Source organism: Notamacropus eugenii, chromosome 1 (genome assembly GCF_028372415.1).
Source record: "Notamacropus eugenii isolate mMacEug1 chromosome 1, mMacEug1.pri_v2, whole genome shotgun sequence".
Taxonomy (NCBI): Eukaryota; Metazoa; Chordata; class Mammalia; order Diprotodontia; family Macropodidae; genus Notamacropus; species Notamacropus eugenii.
In genome coordinates this window covers 483,322,681-483,340,400 of record NC_092872.1, presented here as the reverse complement: position 1 = coordinate 483,340,400, position 17,720 = coordinate 483,322,681, and the positions used below count along the sequence as shown (strand labels likewise).

At 41.2% G+C, this 17,720-nt stretch overlaps 2 protein-coding genes across 12 annotated transcripts in view; both read right to left on the bottom strand.

The window, feature by feature from the left end:
- The window catches only part of POMT1 (protein O-mannosyltransferase 1), a 37,715-nt gene extending 26,329 nt beyond the window's left edge, over nucleotides 1-11,386 (bottom strand). For 2 of the 4 annotated variants that reach the window (XM_072632762.1, XM_072632765.1), the window contains exons 1-6: nucleotides 10,954-11,386; nucleotides 9,338-9,485; nucleotides 6,578-6,684; nucleotides 5,726-5,776; nucleotides 5,159-5,305; nucleotides 286-397 (exon numbers count right to left, since the gene is read on the bottom strand). In XM_072632762.1, the coding sequence (XP_072488863.1) occupies nucleotides 286-397; nucleotides 5,159-5,305; nucleotides 5,726-5,776; nucleotides 6,578-6,684; nucleotides 9,338-9,459 (539 nt within the window). In that variant the 5' untranslated portion in view covers nucleotides 9,460-9,485; nucleotides 10,954-11,386. Of the gene's footprint in view, nucleotides 1-285; nucleotides 398-5,158; nucleotides 5,306-5,725; nucleotides 5,777-6,577; nucleotides 6,685-9,337; nucleotides 9,486-10,506; nucleotides 10,525-10,953 lie in introns of those variants that run through there. The other 2 variants (XM_072632763.1, XM_072632766.1) reach the window with 2 other exon arrangements.
- Nucleotides 11,387-14,438: 3,052 nt separating this feature from the next.
- PRRC2B (proline rich coiled-coil 2B) overlaps nucleotides 14,439-17,720 on the bottom strand; it is a 94,205-nt gene continuing 90,923 nt past the window's right edge. For 4 of the 8 annotated variants that reach the window (XM_072632758.1, XM_072632760.1, XM_072632759.1 and 1 more), the window contains exon 31: nucleotides 14,439-17,205. In XM_072632758.1, coding sequence (XP_072488859.1) covers nucleotides 17,163-17,205 — 43 coding nt within the window. In that variant the 3' untranslated portion in view covers nucleotides 14,439-17,162. The remainder of the gene's footprint in view (nucleotides 17,206-17,720) is intronic. The other 4 variants (XM_072632754.1, XM_072632756.1, XM_072632755.1 and 1 more) reach the window with 1 other exon arrangement.

Genomic DNA, 17,720 nt, shown 5'->3' with positions numbered 1-17,720 from the left:
AATTAAGATTTTAGGGGCTGTGTGTACATGTATATATTACAGAGGAATACACACACAGTCATATAAACATACAGCGTACAATGTGGTTAGCATAGAGGCCAAGTTTTGAAGGTGTGAATAATGTAAGTATTATAAAAGAAAGATAAAATGTGCCTATAAATATTACCTAACACAATTTGAATATTAGTATTAATTTAGCAAGCATGCTCTCAAAATACAAAAGTTCAAATGGAAAAAGCAACATATGGATTATTTTTATTAAAGGATTCATCAAAGTAACCTTACCCGTATTTTTGGGAATTGGAGAACTTCAGGTAGGACAGTATAGCAAGGAGATTAAAAAAAATTAACAATGACTCCAACAGCATCAGCCTTGACTGAGTAATCAAAGAATTCTCTGTTACAAGGAGAAAAAAATAGACAAAAATAAACCATGACCAAATTGATGAAAATGAACCCAAAACATTTGGGATTCTTTTATACTTTCTTAATTGTCTCACTGCCCCACTCACCAAAGTGGCTTTTCCAAAACTTTTTATTCTTTCTCAAACTTTCTATGGCTCTTCCTTCCCCACCGTCTCAGCTAAGAAAACTGCCTCCTATTTCACTGGCAAAATTGAAGCAATTAGCCAACAGCTCCTTTTTTCTCCCTTCTTCCTCATCCTACATTACTCAAACGCTTTCTGTCACTATCTCTGCCTTGACCCATCTCACATGAAGAGGTAGTCCTTCTTGACAAGGCACATCTCTGTACCTACACAAGGGATCCCATTCCATTGTCTCCTCCAGTAGAAAGCTCTACTCTGATCCCCTCTCTCACTTATCTTCTATCATTCCTTGTCTACTGGCTGTTTCCCTACTGCCTACAAACTTATCCACATCTTACCTATCTCAAAAAACTCTCAATTTATCTATCCCTGCTATCTATCATTCCATTTCTTTCCTCCCTTTTATAGTTAAACTCCTTGAGAAAGCTATTTACAATGGATGCTTCTACTTCCTTTCCTCTCTTTTCTTAATAATCTATAACTTCTAACCCTATCATTCAATTGAAACTGCTCTGTCCAAAGTTATCAGTGCTCTCTTAACTGTCAAATCTAATGGCCTGAAGCCAAGATAACGAAGTAAGCAAAAAAAAAGTAGAGTGAGCTCCCTACTATTCTCTGTTCCACAACTCCTCCAAACAGATCGAGAAAACACACTAGCCTGAATCCTGATTGGGAAATCCAAGAAAAAAATTATGTTGAGCCATTATTCCAGCCCAAGTTGGCACAGGCTTAGGGAAGTTTTCAGACATTGGGGACAGGATCTGGCCAGGAGCATGCCCAGGGAAAGAATATGTATGCAATAGGGCAAGAAGAGGCTCTAGATCCACCATTAAGTGGCCTAAGGTTGTATACTGTACAAGGAGTCACTCACTATCCAGCTCTATCCAGTCACAGATTCACTGTTGATGAAAGAAGGGACTTGCATGGAGGGATTACCTTGCAGGGTGAGGGGCGGTCAATGGTCCTTGGCTGTATACTGGGAAAGAAACAACTTCAGAAGCAAGGGGCAGCTGTGTGGCTTGGACCCTAGGAATCGATCTTGTTTCTTTTCTAGCCCTGCCTGTGACGGAATAGCCAAAACAAAGTGAAGCCTAAAGTTTTGACACTGAACCAGAAGAGTTTCCAAGTATCTACCAGAACTCCACAGTAGACAATTTCACAGGTCTAGTGCCTAAACCCAAAGCCTGGATAGGAACTTGTAGAGCTCAGATCAGAGAGCACTGAAAGCTTGCAAATTCCTAGTTTGAGTTATCCCATCATTCAAAACCCCAAGAAAGAAGCATCAGGACCAGCTCAGATATCCCCATCAGAAGTGCATACAATGCCTGACCCTAATATAAAATTCAAAGTCAGGAAGTAGACTAGAAGAACAGGCAAACAACAACACAAGAATCCTGATATTGAAAGTTGTTATGGTCACAGGGTTTTCAGACACAAACCCAGAAAAGAATGACTACAAAATATCTATAAGTGAAGTCTCAAAGAAAATTACAACTTGAGCAAAAATCAATTAGAATTCCTAGAAGAGATGAATCAAGAGTTTAAAAATGTTCTTACAAATTAACTGACAGCACTAGAAGGAAAAGCTGGAAAAGATATGAGCTATTCCAGGAAGAACTGGTATGAGAATTAACAGCTTGGCACCAAAAGTACAAAATCTTGTCTAAGCAACAAACACCCTGAAAATTGGAATGATTAAATGGAAACTAATGATTCCATAAGATGACAAGAAAAATCAAAGTTAAAAGACTAAAAAAAGTAGAAGAAAATATAAGGTACCCCATGGTAAAAACAGATTAAGGAAATATAACTGAAGAATCACTGGACTACAAACGCCATGACCAAAAAATGAGTCTAGACATCATATTTTAAGAAATCATTAAAGAAAAATGCCCATATCTCTTAAAGCCAGAGAGGAAAATGGAAATAGAATTTACTGGATACCTCATGAAAGAAATCTCAAAAAAAACCCTCCCAGAACACTGTAGCCATAATCCAGTTTCCAGGTCAAAGAAAAAAGATCACAAGCAGCAAGAAAGACTTGAACAACTAGGAGCGCCAGTCAGAATCACACATGACTCAGCAGTCATGATTGTAAAGGAGAAAAGAGCTTGACTATGGTATTCCTGAAGGCAAAGACTTAGGCCAAGAATAACTTCCCCAGCAAAATCGAATATAATCCTACAGGGGAAAAATGGATCTTTAATGAAACAGGATTTTCAAACATTCCTGATGAAAAAGACCAGGGCTACACAGAAACTCTGAGATACAAACACATGAATCAAGAGAAACATAAAAAGGTTTGGGGATACTCCTTTTTTTGAAAAAGTGATTACATTCTAATATGGTAAGATGATAAATGTGTCCCCTCAGAACTCTGTCCTCATCTGGGATCATAAAGAGTCTAATTAGACACAGCCTGGGAGTAGTTTTCTTATTTTTTGATGATCTTAGAAGAAAAGAAAGAAAGAGAAAGAATACACTAAGGGGAAAAGGGAGAAGGAAAACTATCTCATCTTATTATATAAAATATCAGGGTGTACAGAGTCCATACAAACATTGAGAAAAGGGTGGGGGCAGGAAGTAGATGACACTTAAATCTTACTATTATCTGACATGGTCAAGGGAAGGATACACACATAGAGCTGGGTACAGAAATATATTTTACTCAACAGGAAAATGGGGAAAGTGAAGAAAAAAGAAGAGAGAATATGAGGGAGGCTATATTAAGGGAGAGTCTGTTTTGCTTAAGTCTAAATGCAGTAATTTGTTTTGCTTGACTAAGTGTTTGTAACTGTGTTTCCATCTTTCTTTTTCAGTTGGGTGTGGGAAAGAAAGCAATTTTTCCTAATTGAAAATTTTAATTAAAATTTTTTAAAAATTTATTTTTAAATATCTAATGGCTTTTTCTCCACCTTCATCCTTCTTGCCCTCTCTGCAGTCTCTGACACTGTTGCCGCCCTCTTCTCTCTGACACTTTCTTCTTCCTAGGGTTCTGTGTCACTGCTCTCGGCTGGTTTTCCTTCTACTGTCCTTGATCTCCTTTGCTGGATTATTATACAGGTCACACTTGAAAATGTTGGGTGTACTCTAGGGCTGTCTGGGCCCTATTCTCTTCTCCCTCTATACTATTTCATTTAGTGATCTTATTAGCCCCCATGGACAAAATTATTATCTCTACACTGATGTTTCTCAGAACTACTTATCCAGCCCTAAGCTCTAATACCGCCTACTGGATATTGTGAAGTGGATGTCCTGTAGACCAATCACATTCAACATGTCCAAAACTGAACTCACTATCTTCCTCCCACGACAACCTTTCTTATTATTGTCAAGTGAATCATCATCTTCTCAGTCACAAACCCTAGGCATCATCCTCAATTTCTTGCTCTCTGCCAAGTCCTGTCAATTTTACTAGTGTAACGTACTGTATAGGCTCCCTACCGAGGGTGATGCTTCCACAACTCTAGTACTTAGACTACTGTCATAGCCTGCTGGCTGGTCTCCCTGACTGAGGTTTCTTTCCCATTCCCAGTCATCTTCCTCTCAGTAGTCAGAGTGATCTTTCTAAAGTACAGTTATAAACATATCACTCCCTTCCAGGCCCCTCCTCCACAAGCTCATAAACTCCAGTGACTCCTTATAACCTCCAGGACTGAATATAAAATCCTTTGCTTGACTTTCAAAGTCCTTCATAACCTGAATTCTTCCTACTTTTCTAATCTTCTTATACCGTACAGGTATTTTGTGATCCAATTCCTCATATAAGACACTCCATCCCCCTACTTGAGGCATTTTCACTGGCTGCCCCCAAGGCCTGGCTTCCCCAGCTTCCTTCAAGTTCTAGCTAAAATCCTATCTTCTTAATAGTAGTGGCTTCCCTCTGAGATTTTGTCTGATTTATCAGGTAGACAGATTGACAGATAGATAGATGATAGATACACACACACACACACACACACACACACACACACATCTTAATTTCACATTGTTGTTTTCATGTTGTCTCCCTCGTTAGATTGTGAGCTCCTTCAGGGCAGGGACTGTCTTTCGCGTTTCTTTGTATCCCCAGTATTTAGCACAGTGCCTCAAACATAGATGCTTAATAATTAATAAGACTGATTGACATTAACAAGACAATAGAATTTCATTTGTGAACAACCTTGAGATGATTTAAAAAACATAGAAAAGAAAGGCTTTGTGAGAAGTATTTGCTTATTCAATACTCTGTTTAGGGAAAGTTTAAAAAAGGCAGATATCAACATGGATGTAAAAAACATTGTTAAGACTGATACATGTCCATATGTGTACCTTATAACCCACCTTTCAGGCACCATCAAACTAGTATATTGGGCCTCCCGTGATTCCTCTGATTGTTGATTGTAAAGTGCAGCAATCCCCAATTCCCACTTCTAAAAGTTGGAAAATGAAACCACTAGCTCTTCTGTGAAGTTCATGAGGTTAAATCATCCTTTGGGCTTATCGTCAAACATTTTGGAAACAAGTAGATGGTACTACAGTACAAACACGAATGAAATCAACCCGCCCACAGTAAGTCTAGTTTAAGCTGCTGAACTCCATCTGGAAATTACTCAATTTACCATTCTTACCTATCAGAATCAGCAGTGCAGCTCCAAGAGCAGAGTAGTGGGAAAAGTGTAGTTCTAATACAATCTGGTAAGCTAAAGGGACACAAAGGGCCCCTGCTAGAGCTGGCAACAGGCGCAAAGACCACACTGGTACATTATTACTGTATTCTGGAAAAGATGATCAAATATTAGCAGGCAGATTTTAGCACAAATGACCTTAGCATATAGCAGGCATGTTTTCAAATGCAACAATGATTAAGTATCTGCAATACCTAAAAAACAATTTACATGGTTTTGGATTAAGGTAGCAATGTACCAATCAGTGGTCATCTATGTTTTGCAATTAGTGCTCATACACTAGAACCACTTATCATGAGAAAAGGGAGGATTACTGGAGATCCAAATATCATGTACTATGTTTTTTTCAAGAAGTTGCATAATCCTCAACACTTCAGATTTAACACTTCACTGAGGAAAAAACCTACATTGTCAGTTTTTAAAAAGTTATTACCACTTAATTAGTTTGTAGAACAGTTAATAAAGGAACATTAAATGAAGAATGAGTTGAAAATGAAAAATAACCTTTACCTGCTCCAATTCTGTTCCATAAAAAGTTGCCATCAAATCCTCCCAAATAACCTAAAATATAAGGCCAATTCATCAAAAACATTTATTGTTATTAAAAACAGTAACGGAATTTATATAATGCTGTAAAGTTTGCAAAGTACTTTATACGCATTTTCTTATTTGAAACTCGTAGCAACTTTCTGGAGTATTACTCCCATTTTACAGACAAGGAAACCAATGCACCTGAATTGTCTATCATCCAAGGTTTTAGCACTTGGTAACATCAGCAGACTCTAAGAGTGTATGTTTTCATGTACCCTATCATGTATTCTGATCATCCAGGACCAAAAATAAATTAAGCTCTTGCGCTTTCTTTTCCCAGAACATTCTAAATTACAATGAAAACTAAAATCAACCTTATCTTTTCCTGATAATTTTCTAATTGAGTATTTAGTTGTTCAAACTTTAAAAACTACCAAGAACGTTCTTTTGTTGGCTTTCGTTTTCAACATTTTTACTTTATGGACTAGGCTAGAGATAAGTTATAGGTCATGACTTGTCCTATAAACCTAGGCCCACATTTTCTCTTGTGCAGCTTTATGATCTACAGTCCACTGATTCCAAAAAGTTCCTTGAAAAGATTTTAAAGGACATAAACACCATCTCTCAGCTATAACTCTGCCTTCAACCCTAAACCTTAAGGACCATAAGTTATCAGCTGCTAACTAGTTTAAATTATACAAATGAGAGGCTCTCATTTTATTTTACTGAAAGTAAAACAGACTATTTTCTCCCTACTAAGAGAAAACTTAAGAACTAATTTTCTTAAGTTCCATGGTCAATGGATACTTTCAAACTGTTGTCACAGCTTACCTCCAAAAGCAAGCAACATGTGGCCAAGTGGTGGTCCACTTCCATCCACAAAGAAGATCTGCTTCATGTAAAGCGATACAAATTGCCCATAGTAGACTTCATCAAAGCTGGAAAAAAAAATTTAAGAATAGTATTACATCTAACCAGAATTTTCAAGTGTGAACTTAACAATGCCTGTAATATATTTGCACAATGCAAAGTTTTGATGATTCCACTGTCTCAACATCTCTTACATTCATTTCATTCTATTATACCATAACTAATCCAGTTATGGCCCTCATCACCTTTTGATCTGATTGTTGAAAGAGCCTCCTAATTGATTTCCCTTCCTCCAGTCTCTATCCTACAAAAAACTGCTAAAAATGATGTTCCTACAATATAGTCTGACAATACATGCCCCTGCTCAAAAAGCTTCAATGGCTTCCTGTTGCATTTTGGAGAGACCACAAACTCCTGTTTAGCATTTAAAGCTCTTTACATTCTAGATCCAGTGTAGGAGTGGAAAACTCCTTGCTCCCCATGGCCTTCCCAGGTTCTCCCCTACCAAAATACTTTAAGGAGCTCCTCTGAGATCCATACAATCCACATACACTACCCAATCAAAATCCTGGTAGCTGTTGTCTACAGACCTCCAGGACACACCCCTTCCTTTCTCATTGAGCTCAGTACCTGGCTCACAGCTTTTCTCTCCTCCCCAACTCCTACTCTCATATAAAAGGACTTCAACATACATATTGATGCTCCTTCAAATACCCTAAGCTCTCAGTTCCTCAACTTACTCATTTACCATAACCTATTCCTCTACTCCCCCTCAGCCACACAGAGAGATGGTCGAATACCTTTGATCTTATCATTACCCATAAATTCACCCACTCCATGTTCAGGAACATCTTCTGAAATACTCTTATCTGATCAGTCTATTACCTTTCCATTTCTCCTTCCACTTTCTAATACCAAACTCTGTTCTCTGTCTACACTGTAATTTCCAATCCCTTGACCCTTAGGTTCTCTCCAAAGTCATTACCCTTGCACCATTCTCTCTTTTTTCTATCTTGGCCCCTTGGTGAATTAGTTCAACTCTACAATGTCCTCTTCTCTTGAGTCCCTTGTCTTATCATATCACCAATTGTGCCCTGCCAGGTACCAGCCTTGGGTTCGCTACCATTTTTTGCCTCTGCTCCTACATACTTGCTGCTAATCAAAGGTGGAGAAAATCATACAGCTGTTCTCATTGGGACCCTCACTGCTATTAGGCAATCCTCCTATACCTCTTTAATCAACTCACTATCCCACTCTCCACAATGGCTCCTCCACATTTTTTTTCCTCCTCAGTCTCCTATGGCTTCTTCCATTTTACTAGGGGAAAAATAAACTGAGACCATTTTTTGTGAGTTCCCTCTTCTTTCCTCTTATTATCATTACTCTGATACCTTCTGCCCCTACTTCCACCTTTGCCTCTCACATGAAGAGGTAGCCCTTATTCTTGCCAAAGCTAATCGCTCTAACTACAGAAGTGATCCCATTCTCCTCCAGAAGATTGTTCCCTCTGTTAACCCCACTCTCATTTATCTTCCCTCACTCCCTATTTCTCTACTGCCTACAGACAGATCTCTCCTATCTTCAAAACGTCCTTACCTGAACCATCCTCAATAACTGTACCTCTCCTGCCCTTTTCAGCTAAACTCCTTAAGAAGACTGTCTACACATGCCACCACTTCCCTCTTCTCATTCTCTTAACTCTCTTCATTCTGGCTGCCAACCTCATCATTCAACTGAAATTGCTGTCTCCAAAGCTACCAATTATCTCTTAATTGCCAAATCCAATAGACTTCTCCTAATCCTCATCCTTCTTGACCTCTCTGATGCCTCTGATACTATAGATGATCCTCTTTTCCTTGACATTCTCTTCTCTCTAGGTATTCAAGATGTTTCTCCTACCTATCTCACTGCTCCTTCTCTCTGGGAATTCTGGCTCCCAGCCCATAAACGAGAATGTTAAACTCTGAAGGATACCCATTACCTGCTGTAATCCAATAGGACTTCTAGTTATTGTCTTATTCAAAGTGACTTTAAAAAAATTAAGTTATCCATATAGGATTACTATACTTGTGACTGTACATTCTTGCAGGTAAGCTGGAAATTTTAAAACAAGAGATCTCAGGCCTATTTAGAGGCCAATAAACCAATAGGTTGTAGAACTGTGTAGTTCTATGAGCTAGGTCTTATAAATACAGAACAAAAAAATGTGAAATTCAGCACAGTTCTAAATGTAGGTGGAAAAATAGCTTTACCCAGTAATATTTTGTTTGCTTTCATTCATTCCAAAAGCATTTAGTGAGGACCTACTATGTGCTTCTCTTCCTTTTTATTATGGTGACCTTTCTCTGATTGCACCATCAAACATATACTCGCTTTCTCTCTCCCTCTTGGATAAGAGCAGGTAATGGATATCCTTCAGAATTTAATACTTTCAATTATGGGTTAGGAACCACAATGCCCAGAAAAAATAAAAAATATTCTTTTCAACACATCAAGTTCCACATACCATTGTTCCATATCAATAAGATCTAATCTGAAGGATTTATACTGGTTTATGAACAAATTGATCCTGATCCTCACTTTCAAAAATATAAACTGGCTGAGAATTATTTCTTCTCTTTAACATTTTTTAAAAGGCATTTTTTTTTCACCAAGTCCTGAAACAAATTCAATTAATTTTTGCTAAATTCTGGAATCTGAGAGATGCAGACGTTGGCTTACACTACTGCCCGTGGATAGGACAATCTCCACAATCGACTCAACAAAGCCACTACTGTCAGAGCCACTAAGTTCAAGTTGATCTCTGCAGTTACAACAACAGGGCGCTTCAAAAATCCTAACATCTTGTGGGAAAGTAGATTGAGTCACCCTGTAAAATGGAAAGAAACAAGCCACGGTCAGCAAACGGGAACCAATGATCAAAGGGCTAAAGTCTGGGGAAAATGGTTTTTAATGGAATCATATCAGATTAGAACAGCTGCTGTATCATGACACAGTGAATGATATAAGCTTGGTAAGGACAGGTAACTTTGGGCATGTCCCTCCCTCTCTCTAGCAATCTTCTCATCTATAAAATAAGGAAATTCAGCTAGATGGTCTCTAAAGTCCGTTCTAGCTCTTAAAATTCCATATGCTTGGTGTTATGGATAGAGGGCTGTCAGTGGAGTCACAAAGAAAAGAGTTCAAGTATTACCATATCAGCAACATGGGTCCCTTAACCTCTCAAAGACCCAGGCAGCTAAGACAAATGAGTTACCATCTGCATTAATGGGAACACATGGTAAGAATGTAAATTTCTTTTTGGTGGAAATTGTTTGGCTTTCCATCTACAGTATTTAGAGCAATGCCTGACAAAGAGCAGGCACTAAATAAATGTTAATTGACTGGAGAAAGTTTGCACACTAGAGGTTTCTCCTCACATATGAAATCACTGATCCAAACCAAGGGGGAAAGGACTGGATTGGATAGGAAGAAATGCTATATGGGAACCAGGGCGGGGGAATTTGCAGCCCTGAGGCAGTCAGACTAAGAGTCAGAAAATCTGGAGTTCTCATTCTGGCTCTGCCATGACCAAGAATGCCTACGTTCCCATTCTTCAAGGACGGAGGATTTCATCGGTCTAAGTTGCAGAACACTACTTTTATTCCTCTTAGCAGATGGGTGTAAGTCACCATGGCCAGCTTTCTCCAGAGATGACGTCTGCTGCACTCCTTGGTCATGGAAGCACTCCCCGTCTGGAGTCAGCAGAGCTAGTGCTTCCTTAGCTTGGCTAACGTTAGCAGGGGGGGCCTTTAGGCTAGGTCACAGCAGCCGACTGCTTTAAAAGCACTTTAAATCCACTTGATCCTCAACAGCAGCCAGCCCTGAGATGGTTGTGCAAGGATGATTACCCTCACGGTACGGACGATGGTCACATGAGGCACGGAACACAGAAGTGACCTCTAGTCTGCCTCGGACACACAAAGGCTGTCTGCCCTTTGGCGAGTCACTTCATCTCTTCGGGCTTAGGCAATTCTTTAAAGGACGGATTCTGAAGTCGTGGAAAGACAGGTCGGAAGCTCCGAAACTTAGTGATTTCTACGGTTGACGTTTCTACTTTGTGATTTCTCGGTGATAAGGTCACAGGTCCTGCTAAGGCTACTTTACAGGGTTTGTCGCCTACCTTAATAACGGAAGGAAATGGCAAACGTCGCCCAGAGGTGTGAACATACGGAAATAATGTGGATTTTCCCCCCGTCCAGGTCCACACCCCCCGACATCCATCCCCAGACCCCGCGGCCCGCAGACCAAGAGCCCCTCCCTGCTCCACTGCGGGCAGCTGCGCGGAAGGTGCCAACCTGCGCTGGTCGAGGGTGTGTCTTCCCCAGGAGTTCCCTAAGCCAAAGAAATCACAGGTCCGGCGCCTACAGATGAGGAAACTGAGGCTCGGAAAAGTCAAGCGACTCGCCAGCTGAATGGTCCCGGACGAGCGGCAGCTGCCGCCGACTTCTGCGGAGCCTCCCCCGCGCCTGCTCCCGTCCGCTCTGCCTCGTTTTCCTGACAGTCGCTTCCCCCCCTCTGGGCCTCAGTTTCCCTCTTTGGTCAGCGAGAGCGTCTGGGTGCTGCGGGCTCTACCACCCGAGATTCTGCGACCTTCGACCGAGGAGGCGAGGAGCGCAGAGGACAGGACCGGCCTTAAAATCACCCGTGGGGACATTTAAAATTAAAGTCACCGAGCTTGGGAGCTGAATTCCGCTTCTGCACTCTCGCTCCCTCGGTCCACCGCAGAACCTCACCAGACGATCCCCCAGATCCCAGTATTAGGCTCGATTAGCTGCGCCTGCGATGCGGTCCAACGGCAGCGACGCTATAGGTCACGTGCGCATCGCACCCTGCGCCTATTGGTCTAGGCAGAGAAGACGCTTGCGAGAAGCGAATGGCGCGCATCGCGCATGCGCACAAGCAACCCAGACCGACAGCCGAATTCCTGACCCTCCGCCCCCGAAGTTGGAAGTCTATTTGTGCAAACCCCGCCCCGCATCCCTCTGACTCGGCCAGAAAGTAAAGTGCACACGCGCAGGGAGGAAGCAGCGGTTTGGGCAGCAGACGGTGGGATCCACGCTTTCCCCTCTTTGGCTTGCAGGTAGGGCAGGGACCTGAGCTGGCCTGTGAAGGCCTGCCTGGAGCCCTTCTCCGCCGACTTTCTGACCCTTTACCGACTCAGCAGCGCGCATGCGCGCCTGGTTCCTCGTTCATCCCCTGCGGGGACGCCACTCCCGGCCATCTTTCGTCGGACTAAGGTTTGACCCGGCGGGAGCGCCGAGGGCACGCCGAGGGGCAGTTGCGGTTGTTCCCAGAGGGGGAGACGTTCCGTTATGCGTCAGGTTCAAGGGCCATGCTAGACAGAAAGCTGAGAAATAATCCGAGACCCAGTGTTTCCAAATCAACCCCAGGGCAGTGAATTGGAAAAGCTGGGTGAGACCCCCCACGGTGGAGATACTTAGGAGTAAAGAATTGTCCGGGATGGTTCTTTTGTTCCCCGATGGGGAATCCTCGCATGGTTTCTGTCAGCCCCCCGGCGCGCAGTACAGACCCTTTGGCTGCACTTAAAGTAAAAGCTGGCCTAACAAGTTTAAGTGAATTTTTCCTTGGCATTTTAAATAGATTACTGAACTCACTTCTTAATATGCATAATTTCTAAATTAGCCATCCAAGAGATACACAAGTCAGTCTGTCTCACCAACCAACAAATTACACAAAATTTGAGAAAGCAAATATGCTTTATTTTTAAAATTTTTTTATTTAAATAAGGAGAATTCTTTCATATGGAAAGAGCTAATACAATCACATATTTGAAAGGAGAAACAATAGGTACTGAAACGGAGGGAAAGGGCAAGAGAGTGCCACCACTGGCCTGGTGATTCCGTGATTCTAATTTCCCATCCAAGTTAAAATAGTTTCCAAAAAATAATATATAAACAGGTTGCACGTTACACTTTTATCCATCGTCTGCCCTTTCAAATATCTGGTCTACATGAAAAGACAAAGAGAGGAAAGGCCAAAAAAAACCCAAAAAAAAACCCCAAACAAAATCTTTTACTATACAGGGCATGAGGTTAAAAGCTTTAAGGAGTACAATATCCCCAGTTGAAACAATGAATGTCATCATAGAGCCTAAATGGGTTTACACTAACAGGTGCCTCCGCATGCTAAGGTGGCCATTAGCCACTACTACCACTTCCAGGGCCACCATAATAAGGTGGGATGAGGGAATTAGGGGAAATGAGGCAACCATTGGATGTTCTAATGAGCTAGAGAAATCACCGTAACCATATACACTGGCAGTAATAGCAGGAACATCTGACTGGGTGACCACCAGATTTTCACATACACCACAGACTTATGTTAATGTTGTGAATTACAAGGAATTATTACAATCCCAAACTAATCCACTTGTCCTTGGGTCACACCAATGGGTTGGGGGGCTTATTTTCCTGACATCTGTACATCCCATTCCATCAGAAAACGTAACAAAAGAAAACTTCAGTGCCACTGGCTTTCAGAAGTAAATTACAGAGCATAGTCTCTGAACTTACCCTGTGGTTAAAAAAAAAAAAAAGGCAGAATGATAATATGGAATGGGAAGCAAACATGCACCAGCTCCCCTGCTTACTAAGGAAGGAAGCCAGCAAGCAGTGAGGAGTAGCTGGGTCATAAGGGACACCTGTTGTGTCCCTGGGAAAACTTGCCACACGATGACAGTGCATTCATGAGTAATTTATATGACAACCAAGTGTACAAACATACAACACACTGCCTCATTACCTATAGTCCCATGGCTACAGTTAAGAGTCTAAGATTTGCAGTAAACATCTAGAAGGCGTAGGAGTGTAGAAAGGCCAACACATAGTTGGGCATAATTGATATCCAGATTTTAAATTGATACCCTAATGTCCCCAAATGTGGCTCTGCAATGGCTGTAAGGAAAGACTTTTTAGTTTCTGAAAATAGAAACCACACCTTCTGTCTGTACATCTGAGCACATACTAACTTTATTCTGTGTGTTTTCCCTTAAGATGAAACCTAAAGCCAGAGTTTAGTAATGCAGAACTTTTAAAAAAAATTCCTGACAAGAAATGAAACCAGACTTAGTGTAACTGATAAACAATATACTACAATTACACAGATATATACTCTGGACTTTTGCTTACTCAGGTGGATAACAGAGTGGCAAAACACGGCTTTCTAAGCCCACTTGTGGAGTAACCCAGTTGCCTCTCCTCCCTGTGCATGCTGCACTTTATCTACAGCTGGGGCAAAGCTGACTAGCGTCCAAGACTAAAGCAATTCTTAAGCAAAGATTCAGTGGGTTAATTCTGAATCCTCACCTCAGTAGCAGAAAAGTTAAAATCCACTATTAGACCTTACAGGAACTGTAGGGTTTTTTGTTGTTTTTTTAATGTATAATCTGCTCTGTTCCCTCCAGGAACTGATAAAACCCCAGTAAAAGCCTTTGAATGTATCTGCACTGGAAGAACAGGGGTTTAAACTGCCAGGACTGGAAGTCACACTACCTGGAGCTTTAGCTCTAAAACCACACAACAGGAAGAGGGATATTGCACCTTAAAATGTTTCTGCACTAAAAACTGCTTTCCATCAGACAAAGGAGCAGAGGAGCAGCAAGGCCCCTTACTGTCCCTCAAAAAGTCTGATTTTAAATCTTTATCTTAGAGGAGAAAAGAAACTCCAGCTGAATAGTTACACAGTGGTGGTGAACGCAATGAAATTCACATGCAATTTCTTGGCCTTTCCTGCACAGAATAATTCAGACATTATATATAAATAGAGCAGTGAAACATTTACTTTTTTTTTTCACCTAGACCTACAACATCAAATACGTATAAATAAATTCTAGTGTTTTGGGGGAGTAAAAGAGAAAAGGGTAGGGGAACAGGTGACCTTGTTGTCTAGATTTTTCTTTTCTCAAACAGGAAGTACTGTCATTTTGATGGCATTGTATGCCTGAGGGATGTATTATTTTCAGAGTCATCTCTGTAACAGCATGTAGGACCATCATGTATAATAGGATAATGAAAGGAAGAATAATTTTTTTCCCTTTTGATAAGTAAAACTAGTAGTGTGCACCTAAATCTGCTGTGAACAGATTTAAATGAGTCTCTAAACTACACAAGTAGAGATTTAAATTTGTGTGGCCTGAGCTGACAGACTCAGAAGAAGGACAGTTCAGCAATGATCATGGTGTGGGCGAGCAGAGGGAGAAGTAATAAAGATAGAAGACTATTCATATGCTCACACAAGCTCCAAGGCATAGGGGAAGAGAAGGAAAAGTAGATGATGTATGCATGGGGCAGGCCAATGCTGGGTCGATCCAACAATAGGGTATTCCTTGGAGAACAGGCTCTTGGGATAAGGCTGTTGGGAATGAGAGAGAAAAATAGTCAAGCTGGTGTAAGTAAGGTCTGAGAGAGGCAGGTTGGTGAAGGCTATGGAAAAAAAGAAAGGATTCCTAACCAAATTTCCCTGCCCTAGATGTTACTAAGTACAAGACATACTGACACTCCACTATAAAGTTATAACCATCATCAAAATAACAAGGAATTTAGCACAGTTCTATAAGGATTTGTGTTTTCCCACATTCTATAAGGGGCATAGAAGGAGATGCCATTACTTATGTGGGGAAATAGTTTGAAGAGCTGTGCCTACTGTAAGAACATTCACATTTATACCTAGCTTATAACTTTAATGCATCCCTATAAAATCTTAGAGGACCGAAGTCTTATAACACCACCTGACAGTCCCCTCTACAATGTGCTCCTCATAGAAAAGTCTTCTTTGGAACCACCAGTAGATCAATATCAAGCCATAGTCATTCCTATCAGCAGATGGCTGGCTGGTCATCAGAACAGCATGGGAAAAATTTAAACTTCCTCCCCCTAACCTGTGAGTGACAGAATCTCATTTTTTTGTTGTTTTTGTTGTTGTTGTTGCCTTGAAAAAGAACATAGCTCGCATAGACATTTAGCTGGAAGAGTTCAGCTGACTTAAGACATGGTCCATTTTCCAGAGAAAATAGTGGTGATCTTTGAGACACCTGCTGTAGAGTCCAGGTTTCATATGATCCAGGAGTAGCCTAGGTCTGCTTTGCTGAGGGAAGAAAAAGACTTAAAACTGCCTTGCAGACCATACATTTTTGCTAAAAGACAAAAAAAAAAAAATTGTGCACCATTACTGCTGTGCAGATCAATTTCCACTGTTTCTTTAGTGACGAGCTCTGCAGAGAAGACAGGAAAACACAGAAGAACCAGCGGCCACTTATGGAGGGACAAAGCTCAGAAAGGAGCTTTAGAAAATAAAAGAAGTGCACACATACATCAGCCCAGAGGAATAAGGATGATGGAGAGAACTGGCCTACACAACACTGAGACTGATAACAACTATACGGAGCTGCCAGAGGAACCTCATGAGTCAGCTCTTCTCATTCATGCAAGAGAAGTTTGGAACACACCAGTGAATTAGCAAATCCATGATTTGTCCCTGGCTGTCTTGGGAGACAATCTCTCAAGTAGATTTAGATGGGCCTGTGCATCTTCCCTCATGCTGAAAACATCATCCTGTTTCTCTGGGCAACAAACTTCCCACAGTAACCAGGACAGGAGTCAGGATGCAATCAATACACCAATCTACCTTAGTTACAAATTCACTTCTAGTGAGAATCAAGAATGCCATATTACCAAAAGTTTAAGAGTTCTCTATTCTTTTTTTTTTCAAATAATCTTAAGGGAAACATGGGAAAAACAATGGTTTTAAAGTCAGTTCTTAAGGTAGCATTGCAACATATAAAGTGAAGGAAAGAGGTTAAAGGAAACTATTTTGGTTAGAAGTAATGGATGGGAAGGAGAGAAAGAACATATAAATGTTTTGCTTTATGTAGATATAGCCTGTTTGTTTTTTCCTTCCTTAAAAACCTCAGCTGCCTTTTAACATGAAAAGCCTCAAACTAAAAATGCCCCTGCTATTACCTTACTCCTGTGCCTGGGTATCACTCTGCTGGGAGAAAGATTTGGGAAGAGAAGGCTGCTGTTGCTTAATGAGTTGCATGACAGCAGGAGGCAGAGTGAGAGGGGGGCTGGGAAGTGAACCTGCACTGCACAAACCGTTTGAGCCACTCAACAGTCATGATAAAGGAATAAAGGATGGGGCGGGACAAGAGTTGAAGGGATCATTTGCCTGTTTTGTTATTAAAGCAAGCAGGTCAATGTCATATCCATTGTTGGAAGAGTAGGGGGTAGAGGGAAGGGGAGGGTGAAGAAAGGGAGGGAAATCTGAAGATGTCACTTGAGTCAAGTCAAAGTCAAGTAAGTGGATGATGGATCTGGCGAGATTTCCAAGCATCCAGTTGTGTAAGGTCAGCGGCGGTGCTGGGTGTGAGCTGGCATGGTAGGCATCAACAGGCACTCCTAGGCCTTGCTCTCCTCGACTTTCACCGCCTGAGGTTTGATTGCTCCAGTTCGCTTCATCTGTGTGGCAGAGGCTGACTCCTGCAATTTCACAGCTCCCAGGCTGGGTTTATTTTCATCCACTCGTTTTGCCTTTGGACAAACAGAGAGAGAGAAGAAAATAAGCTTAAAAAGCTGAGCTCTTGATTAGATACAAAGTTCCCACCATCCCCCTTCCTGATGTAGGGCTGCAAAGAAAGAACTAAGTGATCCACATTTTAGCTGAAGTGCTAGACTCAAAGGTACTTTTAAAAATTCTTATGAAACTGCCTTTCACTTCCAAAGAACTTTTAGCAGAGTGATCTGGGGAAAGAATGTAGTGATGACCTAGGTATGTTTGTGGGAGAAATACTGTAATAAAGAGGCTTTGCAAACTGTTGATTTACCAGGCTGACAGATTCATTTCAATTCATGACATGCCTCTCAAGTGACATAAAGCACCTTCAGGGAGACCTCCTTGTACCCCACTAGACTACGAACAATTTTTCACTGTGATTAAGGTAGGAGAGGAAGAAAGGAGAGAGAGAACCCAGCAACTGTCAAAAGCAGGCTTACTCATAGGATCCACATAAGGGTTAGAAAGTACCTTAGAGCATATCTAGTTGAGT